The sequence below is a fragment of the Anomaloglossus baeobatrachus genome, chromosome 5, assembly GCF_048569485.1.
Source record: "Anomaloglossus baeobatrachus isolate aAnoBae1 chromosome 5, aAnoBae1.hap1, whole genome shotgun sequence".
In the NCBI taxonomy this organism is placed as follows: domain Eukaryota; kingdom Metazoa; phylum Chordata; class Amphibia; order Anura; family Aromobatidae; genus Anomaloglossus; species Anomaloglossus baeobatrachus.
In genome coordinates, this window is record NC_134357.1 from 438,398,249 (window position 1) to 438,424,621 (window position 26,373).

General features: G+C 50.6%; 1 protein-coding gene across 2 annotated transcripts in view; it reads right to left on the minus strand.

The window, feature by feature from the left end:
• Positions 1 to 11,458: 11,458 nt before the first annotated feature.
• Positions 11,459 to 26,373, minus strand: part of RPS21 (ribosomal protein S21) — a 51,714-nt gene continuing 36,799 nt past the window's right edge. For both annotated transcript variants that reach the window (XM_075347767.1, XM_075347768.1), the window contains exon 6: positions 11,459 to 11,528. In XM_075347767.1, coding sequence (XP_075203882.1) covers positions 11,519 to 11,528 — 10 coding nt within the window. In that variant the 3' untranslated portion in view covers positions 11,459 to 11,518. The remainder of the gene's footprint in view (positions 11,529 to 26,373) is intronic.

The window sequence follows — 26,373 nt, forward strand, 5'->3', positions numbered from 1 at the left end:
ATAACCTGGGTCCGCCACAAACCAGGGTGGACCACAATGCACCTCCTGGAGACAAAAGCAGAGTGATACGTCATGAGTGGCATAACTAGCGTCCTATTTGGAACCGCAACTTCAATGATGACCTCATGGCTGTCATGACCCAAACACCTCACCAGTCATCGTCTGACCATCAATAATGAGGTGACAAGTCATAGGGGCGGGCCTCTGCAAGCCATTTGGGAGTGGCCTGGCCACATCGTCAGGACACCTGATGCCCTGTGGTCTAAATGGGCCCACCACATCAGGGGCAGGGCCAAAGAGTTCATTACCGGACCTAGTTTCTGATTCAGTAAGTGCCTGACCATGGTCAGTTGCATGAAATACAGTCTCTGAAAAAAGACTATCAGCTTTAGCATGGTGTCTATGCACAACACAGGACTTAGACCCGGCACGGAGTGCAAGTACCTGTGCAAAGAGGCTTTTCGCACTAAGTGTGGGAGCATGCGCTGTAGCCCGAAATGAAGACTTAGCCTCAGGAATGGCACAGTCAGGCTGAGCATACTCACTAGGCGAAACACTGGAGTTAGGCTGCGGCTGGGGTAAATCAGCACACGCATGCGCACTAGCTGCCTCTCCACACTTAGACGTGGAGGAGAAAGCAGCCAGCTGGACAACCCGAGGCACAGGCCTAAATGGCAGCTGATGCCTGGGCGCAACTGAAACCGCAGCAGGCTGCTTGCGTTTAAGGCGTCACCGTTTTGTAACAACAAATAACATCAAAAAGAACAGGTGTACTTCTTCCCATGGATAATCTGTTATGATCCCTTTTTTCATGGACACGACCATCGCTAACCAATGTAGATGAGGCCAAATCAACAGCTGCTTCAATGGATCTGAATTGCTCCATAAAGTGGCCTCTCCTCCACCCCAATTTCAAGATCCCAAAGACTCCATTCCTCTGTGGTGTCAATCCAATCGCACTTGCTTCCTAACAGCTCTCAAGTTTCCACCAGTCCTGCTGAGTATGGGGTGACAGAGATGGTTGAGTTTGCATAGCTGTTCAGTCGCACTATAGCCTGGGAATCAGAGGTCTGCTCCAAAGCTGCAATGAGTACAGACAAGGAAGTTATTATTATTTTTATTATTATTGATTTATAGAGCACCATTGATTCCATGGTGCTGTACATGAGAAGGGGGTTACATACAGAATACATATACAAGTAACTATAGACAGACTGGTACAGAGGGAAGAGGGCCCCTGCCCTTGCGGGATTACATTCTAAAGGATTTTTGGGAGGAGACAGTAGGAGTTGTTTAGGTTGAGCGTCAAGTACGTATGGTGGTGGTGTCATTGAAGGTTATAGTCATTTCTGAACAGATGAGTTTTCAGATTCAGTTTGAAGCTTGCGTGTGTAGCATATAATCTAACGTGTTGAGGTAGCGAGTTCCATGAGACAGGGGAAATGATCTGCGCAGATAGCCTGAAGCTTTGTGACTGGGATCCAGGCCCCGATGAAGAAGGTGCTGTGCCTAATGTACACCCTCATTTCCAAAAATTAAATCCTCCTGGTGGAGACAATGGGGAACATGATGAGGAGCACAGATACCTGATTGGAAGGACAACTTTACTATTCGGTCAGGGCAGGAAGAGGTTGTCTCGGAGGAATCAGGACGAGGGGAATGAAAACACACAGGGTTATTGATGAGGTTGGAGACAACACTTACTGTCAAACCAAAGTCAGCCAGTCGATGAGGTCAGCAGAGGAGGTGGAGGAGGATGCTACTGACGACGAGGTTACGTTGCGTCTTCCTGGCCAGAGACAAAGTACTGGAAGCACGTCAACAGCTGAATCCTGGACCACAACTTTGACTCTGAGCAGATGTCGTGTTGGCTATGCAGGTCGCATGGGCTGTAAGCCTTTCCTAGCCTGTGAATTTTTGGACATCGCAAAGGATCACCAAAGTCATGTAATCTGTAAGATTTGTCAACAATCTGTAAGTAGAAGGCAAAAACTCACACTTTTGAGTACTTCCTCCATGAAGTATCACATGGATATGAATTGACAGCGTGAAGGTGTATTGCTCAGCTTTAGCAACTGTCAACGCAATATGCTTATTTGCCGTTCGTTGCATGCATTGTTGCAGACTACACACTAGGGGCTGCTGTTTTTTTGGATCTGCCTTTGGTCACTGAAGCAATATAAAATTGCTCTTCGGGTGTGGACTTGGAGATGCTGTCTATGAACAGAAGGAAAAGCTAAAGGTGTGTGTTACAGCAAGGAGCCACCGCGGAAACAGTTCGTTCAATTGTGAGGGGAGTTGTGTTGTACTTTGATGATGAGCACTGTAACGTCAGTGAGCAGCATCCTGTGCCACAGACCAACATTCTTACGGTGCTGTCTATACTGTTTACCGTGAGAGGAGCGTAAAGTCTGTATTTCTGGCAACTGGACATCACAGTACCCGGGTACGGTAGGCTGTGCCCAGACAATAATGCGGGCACGCAACAATTTGTTTTATTAGCAAAACACATATCTGTTCTGGGTAGGCCGACTATATAGACAATAAGACTTGCTGCCTCTGCACTGTTAAATTGTCACATACAGTTTAAATCATAGAGGGACAGCAACACATGTTTGCATTGACTGTTGCTTTTTAAGATTTCCATGACTGTGTTGCAGAGCTGTGTGGTTTGCATTCACACTTTTATCATCTGCAATATCTGTGAGGCTTCAGCTAACAAGGGTATTCAGGGGGGGTCATGTGTTTTGTCTATGTTTAGGTAGATAACTTGTAAGCTCTTGTGATGCGCCACTGGTAAGTCGTGTTCGCGCACACGCACAAACACACAATTACTGCTACACAGAGGGATTAGCAGGTAGTAGGCAACAGAATACATTGTTCAATTATTTAAATTGTATGCATGCTTCTTATTGTTTGTTTTGGTAAGGTTAAACAATCATTTATCAACCCAACTGCCTAGAGTCCTTTTCCTGTTGCCTGGTTTTGCTGCATACTGGGGAGCCCACCCTGTACACGACTTACAATGAAGCATAAGTCGCAATGTGAATTTCACTGTGCTACAATGCGGCCTAGCGTGCCTGTGCAACCACCGCCTGCCCCATCAAGTGCATCTGCATGCTCTTCATCCTCTGTGACTGTGGGGACAGCAGTCACACATGGTTTTTCACACTGAACTTCCACTCCTTTACCCGCAACAGGGAGTATGATTGGCAGGTCAGCACTTGTTTTGGAGTGGAAACAGAAGGTATTGTTGAACTGTCAGACATCGAGAGAACCATCATTGGATGCAGGCTACATTATATCCACGCCTGCACCTTCGTCACAGATTGCCTGGACTACCTGCAGTTAATAATTGCATTCCAGAAATGGAAAGGAGTGTAGAATGCACATGTGTTGTACCTTGCTTGGCAGCAAAGGAACACTAACTTAGTATTCCAGACAATTTTAGGAAGGCAGAAAAAGAGTCAGCTCTTTGTGCAAATTAAATAGCGTGGCAAAAGTGGACAGATGGGTACAGTGGCAGTGTTCTGTGGGTACCAGGACAGTAAAAGAAGCCTCACTTTCTATCCCTCCTAATGATCAAATGCAGCAAGGAATTCCCTGAGTTTGCTATAAAATTAGCATAGCTAAATGTGCAGGAGGGTGTCATGCAGAGGTGCTAGAAATAGCTTGTCACCAGTGGGCCACTAATGGAATACAACAGCCAGTTCTATGATGCCACTAAATGGCAGTATTTTTTGCTATCATTATAGCTTATTAAAAACAGAGCAGGAGGGTGTCATGCAGAGGTGCTAGAAATAGCTTGTCACCAGTGGGGCACTAATGGAATACAACAGCCAGTTCTATGATGCCACTAAATGGCAGTATTTTTTGCTATCATTATAGCTTATTAAAAACAGAGCAGGAGGGTGTCATGCAGAGGTGCTAGAAATAGCTTGTCACCAGTGGGGCACTAATGGAATACAACAGCCAGTTCTATGATGCCACTAAATGGCAGTATTTTTTGCTATCATTATAGCTTATTAAAAACAGAGCAGGAGGGTGTCATGCAGAGGTGCTGCACATAGATTTGCACCAGTGGGGCACTAATGGAGTACAACAGCCACTTCTTGTATGCCACTAGGTACACTGAGTGTTTGCTAGTATAATGGCTTAGTTAAAAAGAGTTTGAGTGTGCAATGCAGGCAGAGGTGCTGCAAATATCTTTGCACTAGTGGGACTATAGCAAAGTCCAATAGCCACGTTTAGGATGCCACTAGGTACACTGACTGTTTGCTAGTATAATGGCTTAGTTAAAAAGAGTTTGAGTGTGCAATGCAGGCAGACATGCTGCAAATATCTTTCCACTAGTTTGACTACACAAAAGTACAATAGCCACGTTTAGGATGCCACTAGGTACACTGACTGTTTGCTAGTATAATGGCTTAGTTAAAAAAAGTTTGAGTGTGCAATGCAGGTAGAGGTGCTGCAAATGTCTTTGCACTAGTGTGACTAGACAAAAGTCCAATAGCCACGTTTAGGATGCCACTAGGTACAATGACTGTTTGCTAGTATAATGGCTTAGTTAAAAAAAGTTTGAGTGTGCAATGCAGGCAGACGTGCTGCAAATATCTTTGCACTAGTTTGACTAGACAAAAGTCCAATAGCCACGTTTAGGATGCCACTAGGTACACTGACTGTTTGCTAGTATAATGGCTTAGTTATTATAAGGAGTTGGAGTGTGCAGAGGACAGGAGGGTACAGTGCCAGGATTGTGGGGCTCTGGGTAGAGGAATGGAAGCCTGCCTTTCTATTCCCTCCTAATGGGGAAATGCAGCGACGAAATCCCTGACCTACTGTTTTCAGGACCTGTCACCTATGGCTCTGACCCTGCCCGTACGAGCCCTTAAAAGGACTTATAGAAAGTGCTCTCCCTAAGCTGTCCAGTGCTGTGTATACAGCAGTATCGGCGATAGGACTCAGTCAGGACGGAGCTGCGACAGTGATGTCTGACACCAAGGACGCAGAAGAGATAATGGCGTCCTGGAGGAAAATGTCCGGTTTTATAATGCAGGGACATGTGACATGGACATCCTATCACACATGCCGTTGCTTCTTTGGCTAAAAGTCCACTTAGCTGTGTGTGTGTCTGGGATTGGCTGACATGCTGGCCCGCCCCACAAGACGCGCGCGCTTAGGGAAGGAAGACAAGGAAAAAAAAAAAAAAAATGGCGATCGCCATTATACAAACAGGAGTGATCTGAAGGCGCTGTTCACGCACAGTATACACTGAAATGTCATAATAGTGTGAGCCACAGAGTGACTTACACTATTACAGCGGAAAGCCAGCTAGGAATTAGCTGTTTTTTTGCTGCTAGAACCGTTCTCGAACGTTTCTAGAACTATCGAGCTTTTGCAAAAAGCTCGAGTTCTAGTTCGATCTAGAACAGGCCCCAAAATCACTCGAGCCTAGAACTGGAGAACCACGAACCGCGCTCAACTCTACTCTTCTCTACTGATCAGACCAAGATGTCTTTATGATCTCCCTGCTGTTCAGACACACCCAGGCCTGGGCAAATTCCATCTGGGAGCATAGTGATCCGGAGACTCCCATCCTAGGGAGGTTCCTAGAGATGTTCCAAGTGGTATTCAAGGTTCCAGGCCATACCTCTTCAGCTGCTTCAACCCCTTTGTGTCTAAGGCAGGACACTGACTCCGTGGCCCAGTATACCTTACACTTCAATACCCTGGTGGCAAACTATCTTGGAATGAGGAGGCCCTGATGTTGACCTTCTGACAGGGTCAGTCTGGATGTTTCAAGGATGAGTTGGCTGGCAGAGATCTATCATCATTGCTGGATGCCCTTATACACCGGTCCATCAGGATTGATCACTGCTTCCAAGAGTGGGCCTTGGAACAAGCTCCAATATCTCCTCATGCCTGAAGACCACCCAGACTGGCCCCAAACTTCCACTTCCCCTTGCTACTGCAAGCTGCTACACAAGCCCCTGAGCTGATGTAGGTGTAGCAGGATAAGCTCTCTGTGCAGGAACGACAGCAGAGGTTCAGGGAGAATGAATGTTTGCACTCTGGTGGAGATGGACATTTTGTTCTCCAGTGCTCAGTAAGACCGCAAAACTCCAGGCACCTAGGATTAACCAAAGAAACAACCCTAGTTGAGAGAAATTGCTCTCCAAAGCTTCAAACTGGTGTTATCTTGACCTGCCAGGAGAGGTCCTTTTCCGCCGCTGCTCACTGTTTTTTTGTTTTTTACTTTACTAGTCCCCCTAGGGGGGACTATAAGGATCAGCAGTCTGATCGCTCATTCATTTCTCCTGATCAGAGCTGCACAGCTCAGATCAGCAGAAATGCTCATCTTCTGTTACAGCCAGCGCTCTGTCGGCTGTAACAGAAAGGGAGTCACAATAGTGACAGGAGTCATCACATGACCCTGTCCTACCATTAGCTTCCTGTGATCACGTCATGGGGCCTCCGATGGCGACAGGTGTAACAGGTGGTAACAGGGTGTTACCCGCTGCGGCCATTTAAATCCCGCTGTCACATTTTGACAGCGCAATTTAAGCGGTTAACAGGTGCATGTGCAGGGATCACCACTGGCTCACTGCAGAAGCCGGAGGTGATCACCCCTTCATGATTTAGGACATACAGTTACAGCCTCGGCCCTGAAGGGGTTAAAAAGGACCAAAAAATTGCTAAATTTGTGAAATTTTTGGATATTTTTATGAACGCAAAAGCTAAATTTACCATTAATATAAAGTTTAATGTGTCATGAAAAAAAAAATCTCATTGAGATACGCTAAAACATTCCACAGTTATTGCCACATAAAGAGACACTGGTCAGTTTTGAAAAATTTTGCCTCATAATACAGGGTTAACTGACGCTGAAAAGTCCTAAATTGTTACAAGTCTCACAGAGGGGTGCAGCATTCTTCACATTGATAAGATATTGGGAAGCTATCACAGACCCATCAAATATTTTGTTGTATATAGTCAACAGGGTCACAAAAAACAGAGAAAAAAAAATGCACATAAACAGTCAAAGATTTGAGAAGAACCAAACAAAAGCACCAAGACCCCATTATCCTCCAGTGCTGTCATATTCCAGAACTGCAACCTTCCTGGACAGCCAGGTACAAGGGGTTCAGTGCTCAGAGACTGAGGTCAAGGCTGAAACCGACCACCACTGAACAAGACAGAAGTGAAAACATCAAGACTGAGCCAAGAAACATCTGAAGACAGATTTTTCAAATGTTTTATGGACTAATGAAATGAGCTATGGCTTATCCATCTGACGGACCAGATGGATGAGCCGTGGCTGGATCAGTACTGGGCACAGACCTTCACTTCAACTCAGATGCCAGCAAGAAGGAAAGGTCCTGCTATGGGCTGGTATTTTTAAAGATAAGCTAGATGGACCCTTTTGGGTTGAACATGGAGTAAGGGCTGGTTCACACTAAGCGACAACGAGGTCGCTGTTACGTCACCATTTTCTGTGACGTAACAGCGATCTTGTAAGTCGCTGTTATGATCGCTGCTTAGCTGTCAAACACAGCAGCCGAAGCAGCGATCATAACCGCGAGAGCAGGGAGCCGCGCACACTGCTTAGCGCTGGCTCCTTGCTCTCCTAGCTACAGTACACATCGGGTTAATTAACCCGATGTGTACTGCAGCTACATGTGCAGAGAGCCGGAAGCACAGGCAGCGTGAGCTGCGGAGGCTGGTAACTAAGGTAAATATTGGGTAACCACCTTGGTTACCCGATGTTTACCCTGGTTACAGCTTACCACAGCTGCCAGCTCCTGCTCTCTGCTTGCTTCATTTCGTCGCTCTCTCGCTGTCACACACAGCGATCTGTGTGTCACAGCGGGAGAGCGCCTTTGAAGAAAACGAACCAGGGCTGTGTGTAACGAGCAGCGATCTCGCAGCAGGGGCCAGATCGCTGCTCAGTGTCACACACAGCGAGATCGCTAATGAGGTCACTGTTGCGTCACCAAAAGCGTGCCGTAGCAGCGATTTCGGTAGCGATCTCGCTATGTGTGACGCACCCCTAAGAATCAAGACACTTTCTTCAAGGAGTGGTACAGAAAAAAGTCTGCAATTTTATGCATGATAATGCATCATCAAATGCATCGAAGTCTCCTCTTCTTGGCTCTGTCTAGATGTTTCACCTTGTGCATCTTGCTCAGTGGTGGTCAGGGTTAAGCCTTTCTTTCATCCATCAGTCTCTTAGCACCTTGTACTTCCGGGGTCTCCTAGGAGGTTGCAGTTCAGTAATATGACAGCACATCACCTGATCTGCTTCATCCAATAAGCATTCAGGTTTATACAACTTGAGAGTGGGAAAATCTGCATAAGAATTATATGGCCAAAAAAAAAAAATGCACTTGCCCAAAAATTCTGTACAGTGTAGGTTGACAGTCATGTAGCTTTATTATTGTAGGAGATATAGTTTCATACACTTTAGGAGACATAACTTCTAGCTCACTTTTGCGGTATGGTTATATTTGTATTTCCAAAAAAAAAGCAGTAGCAAAAGGTTTTTATTTTTTGCATTCTTATTTTTCTAAGTAAAACCAGTAGATAGTTGCTTAGGTTGCAAGGGAAAACCAAAAGTAGCTCCTAACTGCTTAGTAGTGATGTGTCGGCGGCGAACAATCCGACACAAAGATCCAACTCCCTGCTGTGACTGACAGGAGCGGGTCCCCAGTGAGAGCCACTAAATTCTCTAAACGGCTCTCACTGGGTGTAAAATTTAGATGTTTAGTCGGCAAAACCCCACCCACCTGAACAAAACCACGCCCACTTAGCAAATTAATTGGCCCGTTGAGTGGGCGGGGTTTAGCCGCAGGTGGGTGTGGTTTCGGCGGTGTTAACACAAGATTAAATATGTGTTCACCTACAGTAAACACATAGTTAATAGGGAGTCAGGAACGAACCAAAAAGAGTTGGCTCATTTTGGTGAGCGGAGCCATGGGAACCGGATCACCAGAAAGAGCCGGACTGCCCATCACTACTGCTTAGATACCTTGTTCTTTATTGAATGTGAAAGATCAAGCATTAAATATTAGCCTGAACTTACGTTAAGCGGGTTGTTGACATTAATTATGCTACCAGAAGGGAGGGGGTCTGACACCATCCAACTCCGATCGGCTGTTAGTAAGGCTAGTTTCACACTTGCGTTGAACGGCATCCGTTGCATTGTGTTGTGTGACGGATGCATTGCATATAATGGCACAACTGATGCAACGGATCGTACAAAACAACAGAAAGCTTTACCAGCAGCAGACTATTGTGAACGCTCAGCTGAGCGCTCTCACATGCCGGCGGCCGGGCGCTCAGCTGAGCGCTCTCACATGCCGGCGGCCGGGCGCTCAGCTGAGCGCTCTCACATGCCGGCGGCCGGGCGCTCAGCTGAGCGCTCTCACATGCCGGCGGCCGGGCGCTCAGCTGAGCGCTCTCACATGCCGGCGGCCGGGCGCTCAGCTGAGCGCTCTCACATGCCGGCGGCCGGGCGCTCAGCTGAGCGCTCTCACATGCCGGCGGCCGGGCGCTCAGCTGAGCGCTCTCACATGCCGGCGGCCGGGCGCTCAGCTGAGCGCTCTCACATGCCGGCGGCCGGGCGATCAGCTGAGCGCTCTCACATGCCGGCGGCCGGGCGCTCAGCTGAGCGCTCTCACATGCCGGCGGCCGGGCGCTCAGCTGAGCGCTCTCACATGCCGGCGGCCGGGCGCTCAGCTGAGCGCTCTCACATGCCGGCGGCCGGGCGCTCAGCTGAGCGCTCTCACATGCCGGCGGCCGGGCGCTCAGCTGAGCGCTCTCACATGCCGGCGGCCGGGCGCTCAGCTGAGCGCTCTCACATGCCGGCGGCCGGGCGCTCAGCTGAGCGCTCTCACATGCCGGCGGCCGGGCGCTCAGCTGAGCGCTCTCACATGCCGGCGGCCGGGCGCTCAGCTGAGCGCTCTCACATGCCGGCGGCCGGGCGCTCAGCTGAGCGCTCTCACATGCCGGCGGCCGGGCGCTCAGCTGAGCGCTCTCACATGCCGGCGGCCGGGCGCTCAGCTGAGCGCTCTCACATGCCGGCGGCCGGGCGCTCAGCTGAGAGCTCTCACATGCCGGCGGCCGGGCGCTCAGCTGAGAGCTCTCACATGCCGGCGGCCGGGCGCTCAGCTGAGCGCTCTCACATGCCGGCGGCCGGGCGCTCAGCTGAGAGCTCTCACATGCCGGCAGCCGGGCGCTCAGCTGAGAGCTCTCACATGGCGGCAGCCGGGCGCTCAGCTGAGAGCTCTCAAATGCCGGCGGCCGGGCGCTCAGCTGAGAGCTCTCACATGCCGGCGGCCGGGCGCTCAGGTGAATGTTCGGCAACCGAGAGACAAAAAGTTTGTGAAGGAAAAAAAAAAAAAAATAGATTAGCATGCACAGTGTAAAATAGGGGATTCTGCCACTCAAAAAACGTTACATGCTGTGTTCCTTCCACTACGGCGGAAGCAACGCAGCGTCGACCAGCGGAAGCAACGCAGGTACTTTTGGCACAATCAGTCATCCATACAAGTCTATGGGAAACAGCGGAATCAGTTAACAGATTCCACTGTTTTACAAAAGGGCGGATTGTGACGGAAGGGAAAAAAATGCAAGTGTGAAAGTACCCTAAGGGGTGCAGCAGCCAGAATACAAGGGTGCAGAGCCAGGACTGCACAGTGCCATACACTGCGGTGGCCGTTCTCAGGTACTGCAACTGTGCTGCCATTGAAATAGTTTGCAAGAGAACTCCATATTGCTCTTTTTTTGATTACTTACATTTTCCCAAATATAAGATAATTTTATATTCTCTACCCTAAATTTCCCACATTATCTATAAAACAGTCCTCCAATGGTGTTAGCAGCTGAGCCAAGGTACCATGGATTACTGCAAATAACCACACTAGACCGCTACACAATAAGGCTTCAAGTGGCAACACAGCAATTAGTGGTAATACCAGTGCAAAAATGTGTGTTCTCCACATGAGATATACCAGTCTTCTATTTTACATGTGTAGCATGCAGAGTTGCTTTTAGTGTCCCATTCAATTCTCCTACATTGTAAAATGTAATCTAAGTGATACAATATTGTGACAGCGATTCTATACATACAACACCAAAATATGTGACAAATCCCCTTTTCTATATTCCCACAATTAGGAGGTATGTGAACTAAACCTAAATCTTCATCCCATAAATTTTGTATATAATCCTCTCTACTTACCCACAAAAACCTTTTTAATGCTACAGAAAGTACCCAATGATAGAATTTTGTCATTAGTGTCATCTCCATACACCGGAAGACAAAACAATTAACATTTCTATTGTGCCCTAAATGTATGAACCTCAGCAAGAATCCCAATGCATTGGTAAGACAGTGTGTAGAGAGCATGAAAGACTGTATGGAGGAACACAGAACGCCATTAGAAAGACTCAAAAGTTTATTTTTTTAATATTTTATTATTTTCTTACAAGTCTCCCAAATCCAGCGATTCTTCATTTAGAAGTTCCTAAGAGAAATAAAATTCACATGATCAGTGTGGACCTTGTCAAGGTTTTTAAGGAAATATGACAATGAATGGGGAGCAACACTAGCCCAATGAGTCGGGTGGTCATGTGGCACACTAGACATGTCGCCTGTGCCTGTAGATATCCATGAATTTGAAAAAGTGAGGGCAAAATATGGTCTTGTGAAATGAACAGTTGCAGCCTCTTAAAGGGGATCCACATCGGAGACAACTACTTTAACATGGGAACAGATGCGCACTTGACAATCCTGGCAAACTGCAGACTTTGCAGGGGAGATCTGCTGCCGCTTGCCAGCATCTAAGGAGACCTTCTAGGACAGGGGTCGGGAACCTATGGCTCGCGAGCCAGATATGGCTCTTTTGATGGCCGTATCTGGCTCGCAGACAGGGCTCCTACCTGTCTATGGGAAGGATCAGGGCCGGCGCCAGCACCCGGCAAACCCGGTCAGCTGGCAGGAGTGGCGCACCGCTACTCAGGGGGGCCCGGTGGCCGCGCTGTCACCGCCCCCCGCCGAGGATCGAGCTTTCAATTGCATCGGCATCGCAGGTGCCGATACAATTGAGAGCAATGATGAGTGAGCGGCGCGCTCCCTCTCTTATCATTCTCCCCGCTGTGACTGTCGGCGTTCTTCTGACAGCTCTGCAGCGAGCGCGGTGACGTCATCACTGCGCGCCTGCTGAGAGGTCAGCGAGCGACAGCATTGGACGATGCGCTGAGGAGACCGGATCAGCGGGGGAACGAGAAGTGAGCCGCCCCTCTACTGACACTGGGCTCCCCTGACTCACAGGCCGGCCACTACACAGCGGCACTAGTACACATAGGGGCCCGGCAGCCGCTCTGCGTCTATGTGTAGTGCTGCTGTGTAGTGGCCGAACTGTGAGTCAGGGGAGCCCAGTGTCAGTAGAGGGGCCCCTGACCTGGAGAGGCCACCAGCCATGTCTGAGCTGCAGGAGTGCTAGTCCTGACCTGCACAGCAGACGGAATCTCCATCCTGCAGGACCTGCGATGATGTCACGCCCATGTGACTGTGTGGGAGGAGACACAGGATGCCGGGCAGAAAGCAAGATACTGAATCCTGAAGGAGATTTGGACACATGACTGGTAATAAGAAAAGAGGGGACATGAGGGTGAGGGGGGCTGCAGGGTGAGGGGCATATGAGGGCTGCAGACTGTGACAGAAGCATGTGAAGGGGTGCAGAGTGTTTGAGAGGGGTAAGTTGGGGTACAGGCAGGGTGAGATATGTGAGCAGGGTGTGTGAGATATGGGGGTGTATTGTGTGTGATATGGGGGGTGCAGGCTGTATGGGAAGCTGGGTATGTGACATATGGGGGTGTAGTGTGTGAGATCTGGGGGGTGCAGGCTGTATGGGAAGCAGTGTGTGTGTGTGTGGGATATGGGGGGTGCAGGCCGTATGGGGAGCAGTGTGTGTGTGTGATATGGGGGGTGTAGGCTGTATGGGAAGCAGGGTGTGTGAGATATGGGGGTGTAGTGTGTGTGATATGGGGGTGCAGGCTGTATGGGGAGCAGGGTATGCGACATATGGGGGTGTAGTGTGTGGGATATGGGGGGTGCAGGCTGTATGAGAAGCAGTGTGTGTGTGTGTGATATGGGGGGTGCAGGCTGTATGGGGAGCAGTGTGTGTGTGTGATATGGGGGGGTGCAGGCTGTATGGGAAGCAGGGTATGTGACATATGGGGGTGTAGTGTGTGGGATATGGGGGGTGCAGGCTGTATGGGGAGCAGTGTGTGTGTGTGTGATATGGGGGGTGCAGGCTGTATGGGAAGCAGGGTGTGAGAGATATGGGGGTGTAGGCTGTATGGGAAGCAGGGTGTGTGACATATGGGGGTGTAGTGTGTGTGATATGGGGGTGCAGGCTGTATGGGGAGCAGGGTATGCGACATATGGGGGTGTAGTGTGTGGGATATGGGGGGTGCAGGCTGTATGGGGAGCAGTGTGTGTGTGTGATATGGGGGGTGCAGGCTGTATGGGGAGCAGTGTGTGTGTGTGATATGGGGGGGTGCAGGCTGTATGGGAAGCAGGCTATGTGACATATGGGGGTGTAGTGTGTGAGATCTGGGGGGTGCAGGCTGTATGGGAAGCAGTGTGTGTGTGTGTGTGTGTGTGTGTGTGTGTGTGTGTGTGTGTGTGTGTGTGTGTGTGTGTGTGTGTGTGGGATATGGGGGGTGCAGGCTGTATGAGGAGCAGTGTGTGTGTGTGATATGGGGGGTGCAGGCTGTATGGGAAGCAGGGTGTCTGGGCCACTGACAGATACAATTGCTCCAGCGGTCACTTAGTACACAAAGGAGTGTTCCTCTCTGCTGCACTAAGCCACCGCTGGACCTAAACAATAATTCGCTGTAAAATAATAAAATAGATAATTGACATAACTGACAATGCGTTGTGTGACATGTCCAATATTCCAGCTTCTTTCTTCTGCGAATGCCTCAAAGCTGGCATTCTCTCAACATCAGGTGGGAAGAATGCCAGCTTCCAGTCATGCGCAGGAAAAAGAAGAAGCCAGACTGCTGGACTGATGTCATGCATCGCAAGTTCACAATGTAAGTTATTTATTTGATTTTTTTACTGCTAATTACCATTGTTTCAGTCCAGTTGTGGCTTTATACAGCAGGGAGGAGCATTCCTTGCTGTACTAAGTGAACATTGGAGCGATTGATCTGTCAATGGCCCTTTAAACATATTGTACGGCTCTCGCGGAATTATATTTCAAAATATGTGGCGTTTACGGCTCTCTTAGCCAAAAAGGTTCCTGACCCCTGTTCTAGGACATCCATATGCTGTGATAAAAATAGCCAGAAAAATCAAAAATCCTTTGTGAAAGATATGGGCGCACATTGAGTATTTGGTTGCAGAAATGTATTCACGATACCTGTATCTCATGATAGGAAAAAGAAGGGAATTTTGTTTACTTACCGTAAATTCCTTTTCTTCTAGCTCTAATTGGGAGACCCAGACAATTGGGTGTATAGCTACTGCCTCCGGAGGCCACACAAAGTATTACACTTAAAAGTGTAAGGCCCCTCCCCTTCTGCCTATACACCCCCCGTGGGATCACTGGCTGCTCAGTTTTAGTGCAAAAGCAAGAAGGAGGAAAGCCAATAAACTGGTTTAAGCAAATTCAATCCGAAGGAATATCGGAGAACTGAAACCATTCAACATGACTAACATGTATACCCCAAAAAAAACAGGGGCGGGTGCTGGGTCTCCCAATTAGAGCTAGAAGAAAAGGAATTTACGGTAAGTAAACAAAATTCCCTTCTTCGTCGCTCTATTGGGAGACCCAGACAATTGGGATGTCCAAAAGCAATCCCTGGGTGGGTAAAATAATACCTCGTGATAGGCCGTAAAATGGCCTTTTCCTACATGGGGGCAACCGCCGCCTGCAGGACTCTTCTACCTAGGCTGGAGTCCGCCGAAGCATAGGTATGCATCTGATAATGCTTGGTAAAAGCGTGCAGACTCGACCAGGTAGCCGCCTGGCACACCTGCTGGGCCGAAGCCTGGTGCCGTAATGCCCGGGACGCACCCACGGCTCTGGCAAAATGGGCCTTCAGCCCTGAGGGAACCGGAAGCCCCGCAGAACGGTAGACTTCAAGAACTGGTTCGTTGATCCACCGAGTCAGGGTGGATTTGGAAGCTTGCAACCCCTTACGCTGACCAGCGACAAGGACAAGAGTGCCTCCGAGCGGCGCAGGAGCGCCGTGCGGGAAAAGTAGATTCTGAGAGCTCTCACCAGATCCAACAAAAGCAAATCCCGTTCACATTGATGAACTGGATGACAAGACGGTAAGGAGATATCCCGATTGAGATGACAGGGGGATACCACCTTAGGGAGAACTCCTGAATCGGGCGCAGAACGACCTTGTCCTGGTGAAAACACCAGGAAGGGAGATTTGCAAGACAGCGCTGCTAGCTTGGCCACTCTCCGAAGAGACGTGACCGCCACTAGAAAAGGCCACTGTCCGTGAAGGCGAGAAAGGGAAACATCCCTCATAGGCTCGAAAAGCGGCTTCTGGAGAGCTATTAGAACCCTGTTCAGATCCCAGGGCTCTAACGGCTGCTTGTAAGGAGGGACGATCTGACAAACCCCTTGCAGGAACGTGCGTACCTGTTGGAGTCTGGCCAGGCGCTTCTGAAAAAACACAGAGAGCGCAGAGACTTGTCCCTTAAGGGAGCCGAGCGACCAACCTTTTTCCAACCTGGATTGCAGGAAGGAAAGGAAAGTAGTCAATGCCAATGGCCAGGGAGAAACGTCCTGAGCCGAGCACCAAGCTAAGAATATCTTCCACGTCCTGTGGTAGATCTTGGTAGAGCTTGGTTTCCTAGCCTATCCCATGGAGGCAATGACCTCTTGAGATAATCCTGAAGACGCTAGGATCCAGGACTCAATGGCCACACAGTCAGGTTCAGGGCCGCAGAATTCAGATGGAAAAACGGCCCTTGAGACAGCAAGTCTGGCCGGTCTGGTAGTGCCCACGGTTGTCCTACCGTGAGATGCCACATATCCGGGAACCACGACCTCCTCGGCCAGTCTGGAGCGACGAGGATGGCGCGGCGGCAGTCGGACCTGATCTTGCGTAGCACTCTGGGCAACAGCGCCAGAGGTGGAAACACATAAGGGAGCCGGAACTGCGACCAATCTTGAACTAAGGCGTCCGCCGCCAGAGCTCTGTGATCGTGAGACCGTGCCGTGAAAGCTGGGACCTTGTTGTTGTGCCGGGACGCCATTAGGTCGACGTCCGGCATCCCCCAGCGGCGACAGATCTCCTGAAACGCGTCCGGGTGAAGAGACCATTCCCCTGCGTCCATACCCTGGCGACTGAGGAAGTCTGCTTCCCAGTTTTCTACGCCCGGGATGTGAACTGCGGATATGGTGGATGCCGTGTCTTCCACCCACGTCAGAAACCGCCGGACTTCCTGGAAGGCTTGCCGACTGCGTGTCCCCCCTTGGTGGTTGATGTATGCCACCGCTGTGGGGTTGTCCGCCTGAATTCGGATCTGCTTGCCTTCCAGCCACTGCTGGAAGGCTCGTAGGACAAAATACACTGCTCTGATTTCCAGAACATTGATCTGAAGGGTGGACTCCTGCTGAGTCCACGTACCTTGAGCCCTGTGGAGGAGAAAAATTGCTCCCCACCCTGAAGACAATGAGGTGGGAAGAAGCCACCACCGAAGAGACTCCTTGGCCGCCTGAGAAAGAGAAACGTCCCTGTCAAGGGAACGTCGACTCCCCGTCCCATTGGCGGAGAATGTCCCCTTGTAGTGGACGCAGATGAAACTGCGCGAAAGGGACTGCCTCTAATGCTGCTACCATCTTCTCTAGGAAGTGCATGAGGCGTCTCAAGGGGTGCGACTGGCCTTGACGGAGAGATTGCACCCCTGTCTGAAGTGAACGCTGTTTGCCCAGCGGAAGTTTCACTATCGCTGAGAGTATGAAACCCCATGCCAAGATATGTTAGCGATTGGGTCGGGGTCAGAATTGACTTTGAAAAGTTGATGATCTACCCGAAACTCTGGAGAGTCTCCAGCGCAACGATCAGGCTGTGTTGGCATGCCTCTTGAGAGGGTGCCTTGACGAGTAGATCGTCCAAGCAAGGGATCACAGAGTGACCCTGAGAGCGCAGGACTGCTACTACTGCAGCCATGACCTTGGTGAAGACCCGTGGGGCTGTCGCCAGACCGAAAGGCAGGGCTACGAACTAAAGGTGTTCGTTTCCTATAACGAAGCGTAGAAACGCTGGTGCTCTGGAGCATGTCCATTGATGCTAGGAACTCTTCTTGAGACATTGAGGCGATGACGGAGCGGAGGGATTCCATCCGGAACCGCCTGGTCTTCACATGCTTGTTGAGCAGTTTTTTTAGGTCCAGAACAGGACGGAAAGACCCGTCCCTTTTGTGGCACCACAAACAAATTGGAGTAAAAACCGTGATTTTGGTCCTGGAGAGGAACAGAGATCACCACTCCTTCTGCCTTTAGAGAGCACCCGCCTGCAGACGAGCACCGGCTCGGTCGGGAGGTGGAGAAGTTCTGAAGAATCGGGTCGGAGGACAAGAACTGAACTCGATCCTGTACTCTTGAGACAGAATGTCTCTCACCCAACGGTCTTTGACCTGTGGCAGCTAAATGTCCCCAAAGCGGGCGAGCCTGCCACCAACCGAGGATGCGGAGAGAGGAGGCCGACAGTCATGAGGAAGCTGCCTTGGTAGCGGTTCCTCCGGCTGCCTTCTTTGGGCGTGACTGAGCCCGCCAAGAATCTGAGCTCCTCTGAACCTTTTGAGTCCTTTTAGTCGAGGACAATTGGGCCCTGCCCGAGCCTCGAAAGGACCGAAACCTCGACTGTCCCCTCCTCTGTTGGGGTTTGTTAGGTTTGGGCTGGGGTAAGGAAGAATCCTTAGACTTGGACTGTTTAACGATTTCATCTAATCTCTCACGAAACAGTCTGTCACAGAAAATGGCAATTAAGCACTTTTTTGGAAGCAGCATCTGCCTCCATTCCCTTAACCCCAAGGCTCTGCGTACAACCACGGAGTTGGCGGACGCCCCTACCGTACTGCTCGTAGAGTCCAGGACAGCATTAATAGCGTAAGACGCAAATGCAGACATGTGAGAGGTTAAGGACGCTACTTGCGGAACAGATGTACGTGTGACGATGTCAATCTGCGCCAGACCAGCTGAACTAATTTGTAGTGCCCATACGGCTGCGAATGCTGGAGCAAACGACGCGCCGATAGTTTCATAGATGGATTTCAACCAGAGCTCCATCTGTGTCAGTGGCATCTTTAAGGGAAGCCCCATCTTCCACTGCAACTAATCTAGTCGCCAGCCTGGAGATTGGAGGATCCACCTTTGGACACTGGGTCCAGCTCTTGACCACGTCAGGTGGAAAGGGATAACTTGTATCCTTAATACGTTTGGAGAAACGCTTATCTGGATAAGCGTGGTGTTTCTGAACTGCCTCTCTGAAGTCAGAGTGGCCAGAAAAGTACTCAATTTACGCTTGAGATACTGAAATGGAATTTCTCCTGCTGTGAAGCTGACTCCTCCACTGGAGGAGCTGAGGGAGAAATATCCAACATTCCATTGATGGACGCTATAAGATCATTCACCATGGCGTCACCATCCGGTGTATCCGGCTTGAGAGCGGTCTCAGGATCAGAGTCCTGATCAGCTACGTCTGCCTCATCATTAGAGTCCTCCTGCTGGGACCCTGACCAGTGATGAAGCCGAGTGCCGCTCCCAGCGAGCTCGCTTAGGCTGTCTGGGACTGTTGTCCGTGTCAGAGCCTTCACCCTGGGATGCATGGGACCTCCCCGGAGCACTGATTTGTTCCAAATGAGGGTGGCCCGGGAGCATTGAATCAACATTGCCCATGGTCTGTCTGGACTGCAAAGTCTCTAAGATGTTAGTCATAGTCACAGACAATCTATCAGCCGAAACTGCCACTCCGTCCCTTTCCCTGGACAGGGTTCACAGGTGGTTCCTTTGGCCACCTCTAGCAGAGACCCCGGCTGAGCGAGTGCTACAGGGGAGCATTGCACACAATGGGGGTCAGTGGAACCTGCCGGTGGAACGGTATCACATGCAGTACAAGCAGCATAGAAAGCCTGTGCCTTGGCACCCTTGCTTTTTTTGCTGCTGTTGTCTAGCCATCTAGGATAGTATATAGCCAAGAATAGCGACCGTACAGTGCAATGTATAGCATACAAGCATAAAGTACAAATGAACACTTCAGCACATGCAATACACGCAGCATAGAAAGCTTGTGCCTTAGCACCCTTGCTTTTTGCTGCTCTTGTCTAGCCATCTAGGAGGGTATATATCCAAGAATAGCGACCGTACAGTGCAGTGTATAGCATACAAGCATAAAGTACAAATGACCACTTCGGCATTAGTGGGGTCAGCACTTCAGGTGCTGCTTACCGCCCGCACAAAAGCGGGTGTGTGGTCGCCAGAATCCTGTGACTGGTTGCCCAGAGCTTGTCTCCCTTCTCCAGCTCGGACTGCATGCAGGAATGGCCGCCGGCGTCCTGTGAAGAGGGGCGGGCCGTGGGCGTGCCCCAGACAAGAGCGGGAAACTGGCGTCCCACTGTGTCCAGTGAGGGGGCTGGAGAATGCAAAGCAGACTCCAGCTCTCGGCGCTGACTTTCTGTACAGCGTCCCGCCCCTCCCCTGACTGGCAGGGCTGGGGGCGGGAACGAAACGAAAACTAGGCCGCAAAGCCGGGGACTCGAGTAATAAGCGCGGCCGTCCTATGCACAGCCAGCGCGGAAGTCCCCGGCGCACCACAAGTCCCAGCCGCGCCACAGTGTAAAACACCCAGCAGCGGCCGGCGCGGCAGTTCCTAATACATAAATTCACTCAGCTAAGCTGCAGTGAATAAAAGCACAAGCGCTCCGCGCTGTTGTCCCCGGCGCACTAACACTCCCAGCAATGCTGGTGTGTGTGTGCGCGATGTGTACGGAGACACAGAGTACCTTAATGTAGCAGGGCCCTGTCCCTGACGATACTCAGCTCCATATCCAGCAGGTTCTCTGGGTCTGTGGATGGAGCCCGGTCTCAGTGCCTGGAGACCTGTAAGATCCCACTTCACCCAGAGCCCTGAGGGGGATGGGGAAGGAAAGCAGCATGTGGGCTCCAGCCTCCGTACCCGCAATGGATACCTCAACCTTACAAACACCGCCGACAGAAAGTGGGGTGAGAAGGGAGCATGCTGGGGGCCCTAGTATGGACCCTCTTTTCTTCCATCCGACATAGTCAGCAGCTGCTGCTGACTAAAAACAGTGGAGCTATGCGTGGATGTCTGACCTCCTTCGCACAAAGCATGAAAACTGAGCAGCCCGTGATCCCACGGGGGGTGTATAGGCAGAAGGGGAGGGGCCTTACACTTTTAAGTGTAATACTTTGTGTGGCCTCCGGAGGCAGTAGCTATACACCCAATTGTCTGGGTCTCCCAATAGAGCGACGAAGAAACGAGAGATTGCAGGTGTCTTTTACCTGTGTTTTTCAAACTGAAGTCAATGGGTGAAAAAAAAAAAATGCTGCAAAACATGCAGAAAGAATTGACATGCCACAGATTATTTGCTGCACCATATCTGCAAGGAGAAAATACTCAGTGTGCAATACACTTCAGAATTCTCAGCGATTTTGCTGGTATCAGGATATGCATATGGTTGTGACAAATCTACACTCAAAAATGCATAATAAACCAACAAAAAAAAAACAAAAAAAACCAATGTGTGCACATAGCCGGGTGCAATATGAAGCACAAGCAGTTCTGGGTGCATATTTCTACTCCCTGCATCTAGTAGCATAGATAAAAAGATCTTAATAAGTATTTCTAAAGATCCTTCATTATATGCTAATGAGGCCAGGGACCAGTCGCCAGGGCGTTACATCCCTTGGCTAGTCAGCCCCCTTTAGGATGTAAGCACGCTCCTATGGGCGTGTACAATCATTGCAACATCATGTCTTCCCTCTATCTAAAAACTTCTCCTGTTTCCTCCCTCCGCCAACCTTCCGAAACCAAATATTACCATTTCTGTGTGTGGTTCTACCATTACGCCCCAGCAGCACACCCGCTGTCTTGGGGTTATAGTTGACTCCGATCTCTCCTTCGCTCCCCACATTCGTTCACTCGCTCATGTCAATTCCACCTCAAAAACATCTCTAGAATTCGACCTTTTCTTACCGCTGACTCTGCAAAAACTGTCACGCTCATTCATTCTCGCCTGGATTACTGTAATTCTTTACAAATTGGTCTCCCTATTAAACTCTCACCTCTCCAATCCATCCTGAATGCCGCAGCCAGGATCATTTTCCTCTCCAACTGCTTCACTGATGCCTCTGCTCTGTGCCAGTCATTGCACTGGTTGCCTATCCGTTACAGAGTCCAATATAAACTTATCACTCTCACCCACAAAGCGCTCCACAGATCTTCACCGCCCTACATCTCCTCCCTCATCTCTGTCTATCACCCCACCCGTGCCCTCCTTTCTGCTAATGACCTAAGACTGACATCCTCAACAATTCGAACCTCCCACTCCAGTCTTCAAGATTTCTCACGAGCTGCGCCAATGCTCTGGAACACACTACCAAGAACAATCCGATTAATTCCAAACATCCACATCTTTAAGCAGGCCCTAAATATGCATTTCGTTAGACAAGCCCATCACCTCACCTCCCTCATCTCATCTAGTCCCATTCTGCCCTTCATAAAATTTACTTCCAATTCTTGTCCCCTGTATTTTCTGATTCCATTCCTCTCCATGTACTTTTCTACACTCTGTACCTGGATAAATTGTGGCTGATGACCGGTCCACGCATCTGGATTTGAAGCCCCTATTAAATTGATGGCTGGATTATACATACGTTTTTCTTCTCCCATTCACCTTTTGTGCCTCTCCTATTTTCTCATAGACTAAGCTTATGAGCAGGGCCCTCACTCCTCCTGGTATCTGAATTTTGTTATTTTGTATTGTCTCATATTGTCTGTACATGTCCCCTCTGAATTGTAAAGTGCTGCGGAATATGTTGGAGCTATAGAAATAAAACTTATTATTAATAAATGCGCAGTATCAGTCATGGCGGCTCTCACCTCTGCTGCCACTGCTGGTTTTCAGCTCAGTGTGCACAATCAATGTCGCTGGACTTCCGGTCATGCACACTACACCAGTGTGAAGGCAGGACGCGTGCACTCTGCTTCATAGTATGCATGACTGGAAGTCTGGGACTTCTGATCAAACCAACTGAGCTAAAATCCAGTGTCGGGCACGATGGCAGCAGAGAGACGAGATCGACCATGCCTCGGACGCTGCACATTCATTAGCATGTTAGCACGACCACAGGGGCGTGCTTATATGCTAAGAGGGCTGAATGGACAAGGGACGTAACGCCCTTGTGACTAGTCCCTGGCCTAATTAGCATATAATGAAGGAAAGAAGGGAATTTTGTTACTTACCGTAAATTCCTTTTCTTCTAGCTCTTATTGGGAGACCCAGCCGATTGGGTGTATAGCACTGCCTCCGGAGGCCACACAAAGCAATTACACTAAAAAGTGTAAGGCCCCTCCCCTTCTGGCTATACACCCCCAGTGGGATCACTGGCTCACCAGTTTTAGTGCAAAAGCAAGAAGGAGGAAAGCCAATAACTGGTTTAAACAAATTCTCTCCGAGTAACATCGGAGAACTGAAAACCGTTCAACATGAACAACATGTGTACCCGCAAACAACCAAAAATCCCGAAGGACAACAGGGCGGGTGCTGGGTCTCCCAATAAGAGCTAGAAGAAAAGGAATTTACGGTAAGTAACAAAATTCCCTTCTTCTTCGGCGCTCTATTGGGAGACCCAGACGATTGGGACGTCCAAAAGCTGTCCCTGGGTGGGTAAAGAAATACCTCATGTTAGAGCTGCAAGACAGCCCTCCCCTACGGGGAGGCAACTGCCGCCTGCAGGACTCTTCTACCTAGGCTGGCGTCCGCCGAAGCATAGGTATGCACCTGATAATGTTTGGTGAAAGTGTGCAGACTCGACCAGGTAGCTGCCTGGCACACCTGTTGAGCCGTAGCCTGGTGTCGCAATGCCCAGGATGCACCCACGGCTCTGGTAGAATGGGCCTTCAGCCCTGATGGAACCGGAAGCCCAGCAGAACGGTAGGCTTCAAGAATTGGTTCTTTGATCCATCGAGCCAGGGTGGCTTTAGAAGCCTGCGACCCTTTGCGCTTACCAGCGACAAGGACAAAGAGTGCATCCGAACGGCGCAAGGGCGCCGTGCGGGAAATGTAGATTCTGAGTGCTCTCACCAGATCTAACAAATGTAAATCCTTCTCATACCGATGAACTGCATGAGGACAAAACGAAGGCAAAGAGATATCCTGATTAAGGTGAAAAGAGGATACCACCTTCGGGAGAAACTCCTGAATGGGGCGCAGCACAACCTTGTCCTGGTGGAAGACCAGGAAGGGAGCCTTGGATGATAGTGCTGCCAGCTCAGACACTCTCCGAAGAGATGTGATCGCTACCAGAAAAGCCACTTTCTGTGATAGTCTAGAAAGTGAAACCTCCCTCAGGGGCTCGAAGGGCGGCTTCTGGAGGGCAACTAGTACCCTGTTCAGATCCCATGGATCTAACGGCCGCTTGTACGGGGGTACGATATGGCAAACCCCCTGTAGGAACGTGCGCACCTTAGAAAGGCGTGCCAAGCGCCTCTGAAAAAAGACGGATAGCGCCGAGACCTGACCTTTAAGGGAGCCGAGCGACAAACCTTTTTCTAACCCAGATTGCAGGAAAGAAAGAAAGGTAGGCAATGCAAATGGCCAGGGAGACACTCCCTGAGCAGAGCACCAGGATAAGAATATCCTCCACGTTCTGTGGTAGATCTTAGCGGACGTGGGCTTCCTAGCCTGTCTCATGGTGGCAACGACCCCTTGGGACAATCCTGAAGACGCTAGGAGCCAGGACTCAATGGCCACACAGTCAGGTTCAGGGCCGCAGAATTCCGATGGAAAAACGGCCCTTGGGACAGTAAGTCTGGTCGGTCTGGGAGTGCCCACGGTTGGCCGACCGTGAGCTGCCACAGATCCGGATACCACGCCCTCCTCGGCCAGTCTGGGGCGACAAGTATGACGCGGCTGCAATCGGATCTGATCTTGCGTAGCACTCTGGGCAAGAGTGCCAGAGGTGGAAACACATAAGGGAGCCGGAACTGCGACCAATCTTGCACTAGGGCGTCTGCCGCCAGCGCTCTTTGATCGCGAGACCGTGCCATGAAGGTTGGGACCTTGTTGTTGTGCCGTGACGCCATTAGGTCGACGTCCGGCACCCCCCAGCGGCGACAGATTTCCTGAAACACGTCTGGGTGAAGGGACCATTCCCCTGCGTCCATGCCCTGGCGACTGAGGAAGTCTGCTTCCCAGTTTTCTACGCCGGGGATGTGAACTGCGGATATGGTGGAGGCTGTGGCTTCCACCCACATCAGAATCCGCCGGACTTCCTGGAAGGCTTGCCGACTGCGTGTCCCCCCTTGGTGGTTGATGTATGCCACCGCTGTGGAGTTGTCCGACTGAATTCGGATCTGCCTTCCTTCCAGCCACTGCTGGAAGGCTAGTAGGGCAAGATACACTGCTCTGATTTCCAGAACATTGATCTGAAGGGTGGACTCCTGCTGAGTCCACGCACCCTGAGCCCTGTGGTGGAGAAAGACTGCTCCCCACCCTGACAGACTCGCGTCTGTCGTGACCACCGCCCAAGACGGTGGTAGGAAGGATCTTCCCTGCGATAATGAGGTGGGAAGAAGCCACCACTGCAGAGAGTCTTTGGCCGTCTGGGAAAGGGAGACTTTCCTGTCCAGGGATGTTGACTTCCCGTCCCATTGGCGGAGAATGTCCCATTGAAGTGGACGCAGATGAAACTGCGCAAACGGGACCGCCTCTATTGCCGCCACCATCTTCCCGAGGAAGTGCATGAGGCGCCTTAAGGAGTGCGACTGACTTTGAAGGAGAGCCTGCACCCCCGTTTGTAGAGACCGCTGCTTGTTCAGCGGAAGCTTCACTATCGCTGAGAGAGTATGAAACTCCATGCCAAGATACGTTAGTGATTGGGTCGGTGACAGATTTGACTTCGGGAAGTTGATGATCCACCCGAACGCCTGGAGAGTCTCCAGTGCAAAATTCAGGCTGAGTTGGCATGCCTCTTGAGAGGGTGCCTTGACCAGTAGATCGTCCAAGTAAGGGATCACTCCTTGTGGAGAGGGGGGGCGGGCCCTGGGCGTATACAGACGCAGAGCGGGAAGCCTGCTTCCCACTGTGCCTAGTGAGAGGGCTGGAGCATGTAAATAAAGCTCCAGCCCTCGGCGCTGCCTATTGAGCAGCGTCTCTCCCCTACCCTGATTGACAGGGTGGGGGCGGGAACGAAGCGGCGCTAGGCCGCAGAAGCCGGGGGCTAAATTTAAAAGCGCCGCCGCCGTAAAAGCGCGGTCGGCGCAAAGTCCCCGGCGCACCACAAGTCGCAGCTGCGCCGCCGCTCCAGGAGCGGTCGGCGCAGTAGTTCCCAACATGTAACGTCACTCAGCAAAGCTGCAGTGACCTAACCCCAGCGCACAGCGCTACTGTCCCCGGCGCACTATAACGCTCAGCAAGCCTTGAGAGTGTCCGTGCCTGCCGGGGACACAGAGTACCTGAAAGTTGCAGGGCCTTGTCCCTGAACGGCACTCCCGCTCCAAATCCAGCAGGTTCTCTGGGTCTGTGGATGGAGCCCGGCCCCAGGGCTTGGGGGCCGGTAAGATCCCACTTCCACAGAGCCCTCCAGGGGATGTGGAAGGAAAACAGCATGTGGGCTCCAGCCTCTGTACCAGCAATAGGTACCTCAACCTTACAAGCACCACCGCGGGTGAGAAGGGAGCATGCTGGGGGCCCTAGTATGGGCCCTCTTTTCTTCCATCCGATATAGCCAGCAGCTACTGCTGACTACAAACAGTGGAGCTATGCGTGGATGTCTGACCTCCTTCGCACAAAGCAGAAAACTGGTGAGCCAGTGATCCCACTGGGGGTGTATAGCCAGAAGGGGAGGGGCCTTACACTTTTTAGTGTAATTGCTTTGTGTGGCCTCCGGAGGCAGTGCTATACACCCAATCGTCTGGGTCTCCCAATAGAGCGCCGAAGAAAAGTATTTTTTATAGATCTATCTATGCTAGTGTATACAGGGACAGTTTGGCAGGGATTAGAAATATGCACCCAGAACTGCCTGTGGTTCTGGGTGCATATTGTATCTGACAGGTTCCCTTTAAGAATCCTGAAGACAGTGAGCATCCTTC